At 47.5% G+C, this 4,709-nt stretch overlaps 1 protein-coding gene across 1 annotated transcript; it reads right to left on the bottom strand.

Moving 5' to 3' along the window:
- Positions 1–1,981: 1,981 nt before the first annotated feature.
- LOC102515924 (ral GTPase-activating protein subunit beta-like) lies at positions 1,982–3,046 on the bottom strand. The gene is given in 2 exon segments (XM_032466314.1): positions 1,982–2,351; positions 2,354–3,046. Coding segments are annotated over 2 exon segments (606 nt in total). The 5' UTR covers positions 2,616–3,046; the 3' UTR covers positions 1,982–2,007.
- Positions 3,047–4,709: the final 1,663 nt, after the last annotated feature.

Genomic DNA, 4,709 nt, shown 5'->3' with positions numbered 1-4,709 from the left:
AGCCCCTTACTGACTCTAACATCTCCATTTCCCATGCCACTACATCACTTCACCTCTAGAAGGTCACACAGTCTGATTCTTCACCTCAGTTTTCTCATTTCCACCAGTGTTTATCTAGATTCTCCAAATATCTCAAAACTGATCGTGTGCCTGCCTCTTTTCAAATACTCTGATGCTTCTCCATTGCACAAATATAAAATTGAACTCTGTTCTGCCTACAGAGTCCTCCACAATTTGCCACCTAATTCCTTTTCCAGGATTGGATTCCACAGCTTAGACTGTCACTTGCACCTGTCTTCATATCAAAACCACACCCACTGGTAAAGGGCTCAATTCAAACTCCACTCTTTAAATCCTCTATGGAACGATTAGGAAAGGACTTTGCACAGAAAAGGCAAATTCCTAATGAAAAGGTTCAGAAAATGAAAAAAAAATCTTCCTTAAAATCGTTAAGTCTTTCGAGAAACATTAAGCTTTTAAAAATATCAGCTCCAGAAGTCTCCATCAGCACAAAATACCACAGGTAGCTGGTTCTAGTAAAAAAAAAAAAAAAAAAAAAAACACCCTCCCCGCATTCCATGAACTTTTCTGAGGGATCTGAAGCCAGACAAGGGAGCCTGCATGCGGTTCTGCAAGAACTCCATCAAGGCTGCATACATACTAAGCACTAAAGCAGTAACTGGAAAAGTCCACAGTCACGGTGCTAAAGCGTCTGAGTGCCCTTATGCTAGTACTGGAGCTCACGCGGGGCACAAGGGGAAAAAAGTCAAATTAGGCCCAACTCCAAATGACCCCTTAAGAAATCATGACAGGAATACCAACTCAACCTTCCTGAAATGGGAACAGTACCAAAGTCCACTTTAAAACTTCAAGATTGAAACATTTCACACCAACACTGGTGCCGCTCATGCTTAGAAAGGCTGCGCAGGAGAGCAGCCCTGGCAGCACAGAAGGGGCTGAAGCAAAGCCGGCAGCGGAAAACGCAGGCGACGGGGGCAAACGAGATGATGATTTCGGGGCTGTGCACACACGCCGCTGCCGACCGCTTTCCAGACCACGGCCCCGCCGCGAGTATCTGAAGGACTTCGCAACTTCAGAGTCCGACGTCAAGGGAAGGCCGCGAGGGGAGCGCCCGGGGATTGGGGCCCTGTTACCGTTCTGGGGGTCCCTGAGTGCCCGGGTCCCGGCCTCCACCTCCCCGACTTCCCAATCCCCCACTCCCCGCGCCCAGCGACGGCCGGCCCGGGAAGTGCCGCGAGCATCGCCCCAGCGCGAGCCGCCCGGCCCCGCCCGAGACCCCCAGTGCGCGGACGGCGGGGCAGCCCTGCTGGGGTCGGGGCCGGGCTCGGGGTTGGGGTCGCGGGTCCGGGGGCCGACGCCGCAGCTGCGCCCGCCGAGGCCGGACGGGGGGCCGCGAGGGCGGGCGCTGGCGGCACGCGGGGCGCGGACACTCACCACACCACGCCGGGGGAGCCCTCGCCGGTGTAGCAGCTTGCTGGAGCGCCGCCCACGTCGAACACATGCCCGCGGACCATCTCGGGGCCGCGCCGCTGCCGCCGCCGCGCTTGAACAAGAAGCTCCGCGGCCGCCGCTCGGCCAGCCCCGCGCCTCCCGAAGGGACTGCGCTGCCGCCGCTGCTGCCGCTGCAGCTGGCTCGGGGGAGAAGGGCCGGCGCCGCCCGGGAGAACCGCAGAACCGCCAGCTGCTCCGACAGCCTGCCGCCTGACTGCCTGACAAGCTGACCTTAGGGGGGGCAGAGGGAGGGGCGGGGAGGAGCGGAGGAGGGCGCCGGGGCGGGGCCTGGAAGCGTGCGCGCGGATTGGCTCTCGTGGCCCCGGGGGCGGGTCTGGTGTCCCCATAGATTTGTAGTATTTTTGCCTATCAGAATTTGTTTTTGGAGAGGGGGCTAGTGATTTGTTTTATTTTTACAGTGATCACCTATCAAATTGTTTTACTTTGATCTTATAGCCCCAAACTAGAGTACAGTAGTCCTAGACAGACAGTGGTCTAAGAACTGCAGTTCTTGAGTCCAACCTCCTGAAAAAGTGAAGTATAAAACTCTGGCTCCAAATGCTTGTTCCGGTACTTGTTGACAATGTCGGTGATTTTCTGTTTTCGGCAGACAAGTGGTGGACTGTAGGAGTCACTCTCCAGTCTCTTTCTTCTACAAATGTTAATTACAGTCTGCATCACCAGAAAACCGAGTGCTCGCCTACTGACAATCATGCCATCCACAAGAGGGATGCCCACGCTAAATTTTCCAGTGGCTCCTTGAATTTTTATCCAGAATAATCCAGTGTTTAAAGGGTGGATGAAGATGACAGGAACTTCTTTTTCAACAGTAGTAGATCCAGAGAAGTGCTACCATTTGCAGTAGTTTCCACGCCAGTACTGATTTCTGTCATCAGGTCTGAGAGGGGAAAGTTTTCTGTATCATCATAGCTTTCCACCCAGACTACAGAAACTCTTGTCTCACGTCCAAGGGGAGGCACAGGGCGACCCTGAGGCAGCCTCTTCATTCTGGAACTGAGACTGAGCCTCTGTGAGGAATTATGATTTGGGAAAAGCTCAAGTGTTAGGGATGGCTGTTTCAGAATTCCTGGCATAAGATCCATATTTGAATCACTGTCTTAGTCTGAGATGTTACTTTCCAATGAATCAGTTAATGACTCCACTGGAGAAGGAACCACAAAAGCTATTTTTGTAAGGGCATCACCATAATACAGCACCTTCTTCTGTCCATTGAAAAAGCTATCCCCAATGTCTTAAGAGGAGATCACTTCATCTTGTTCAGATCCTTCACCATCGTCACAACTGTTAATAGACCAACTGGTAGAAACATGACCAGTCCAACCAGGGTGTCTGCCCACATCTACTGACCAGCCAAGGGAAAGCAAAAATTCTAGGAAATGTGGCAGAACATTTCTGGAAGACTCCATATTCTTTAAAATTTCCTGGTTTGTTTTCTGACCTGGCTTCATATAGAAAATAAAAACTGTGTCAAAGGGATGACATGGAAAGAGATCCAGATATCCAATGTCAATAAAAAAATTCAGGTATCAGTAGAATCAAGTGCAATAAGGTGAGGAGGTAGACGACTATTTGCAGGTTCCTTCAAAGCTTCCAAGGACAAAAATCCAAAATGTGAAAGGAAAAGACGTGCTGTTTGGAATTCCTGGGCAGGATGTGGGGGCTTACAGTCTGTAACTGGATCAGGAAAACTTCTCTTCTGCAATTCCTCCTCACTTTGTTGTTCAAGGTGTGTTTCATAAGCAATTTGCTGGGCCATGCCATTCCTTAATTTTTTGTAGTCTTTTTTCCTATTAGGATTAATTCTGCTGAGAACATTTGTATATAAGTTTTTTTAAAGCCAAAATTGTTCATTGTAATTCTACTTGAACTTCATAGAAGAAAAAAACTAAAACAAAACTGGAGGAATTACCACATTTCAAATAAATATACCTTTGTCATGGGAAATATTTTTGCATAAAAGATCTCTATAAGGTACAAGAAGAGTTAGTGATAAATAAATAAACAAACAAACAGATAGATAAATAAGTAAATAAATGAAATTATGAAATGCATTAAGAGGTTGTGAAATAAATTAAAGACATTATGTGTTTTCTAAACTCTGTGTTTCCAATTTAGTCATTATCTATTGAGTCTGTTTTGAAAATTTACAGATTCTCTTCTACCACCTTTTCTTCCCAACTCATATTTTGAATTGTTACATATATTTTAAAAACATTGTTCATGTTTACAATATTTCAAGTCTAGTTGGTAACTATAATTCCTATGGTTTCTAAAAATTTGTTTCAAGTTTAGAACACATTCACAATTTAAAGGTAAAATAACAAAATGCTGTGCATTGAGAAGTTTCACTTCCACCCTTATGACACCTTAGTTCCCCTACCATCATTAGATAACTACTTCAGTTTCTTATATGATATTTCCAATGTTTCAGATACAAGCAAAAATGAAAATATACTTTATTTCCCACTGTTCTCACAATTATGTATTATATCATAAGGTTCTGCTGTGAACATTTGTATACAAGTTTTTGTGCGGAAATATGTTTTCATTTCTCATAGCTATATACCTGAGATTGTCATGGCTGGGTTTTGATTCTTGAAGTAGTGAGAGGGCAAGGTTTACTTATTCAAGATTGCCTCCCTGCAGGAGGAAGGCTGGCCTTCCTCAAGACTTCATGGGCACGGACCATGGCCGAGGCTCACAGCTGTCAAGGCTGGTAAGTGCTGCCCATTGACTCAGCCATGGGTCGGCTGAGCATTACAGCTGGCGACCACAGCTTGTGCCAGCCCTGACCAGCAGGAGAGAGGCTGGTGCTTCCCTCATCTGGAGTGCTCATCCCGTGGAGAAGCTGGACCTGGGGCCTGCGTGTCACAGTGCTGGTTCCAGCCCCTGCCCACACTGGGCCTGGGCTTCTCTGATCATACTGTATAAAGCGTCTGCCTGCTTCTCCAATTCTCAGGGCAGGTGGTTTGCCCTGTGACCTCAGTCCTCTGATGGGTCTAGGAAGAGTTGTTTCTTTTCGGTCTGTTCATCTTTTCTTGTTTTGAGGATGGGAGGGATGACTTCCAAGCTCCTCGCACCCTAGACTAGAAACCTGGAAGCTTATGATTTCTGTTAGTTTCTTCTCCCCTCCAGTAGCTTGTCTGTGTTTGACTTTGGCAATGAGCACCAGCAGC

This window comes from Camelus ferus, chromosome 2 (assembly GCF_009834535.1).
Source record: "Camelus ferus isolate YT-003-E chromosome 2, BCGSAC_Cfer_1.0, whole genome shotgun sequence".
In the NCBI taxonomy this organism is placed as follows: domain Eukaryota; kingdom Metazoa; phylum Chordata; class Mammalia; order Artiodactyla; family Camelidae; genus Camelus; species Camelus ferus.
The sequence above is the reverse complement of the archived record's forward strand: the minus strand, read 5'-3'. Positions and strand labels throughout refer to the sequence as shown.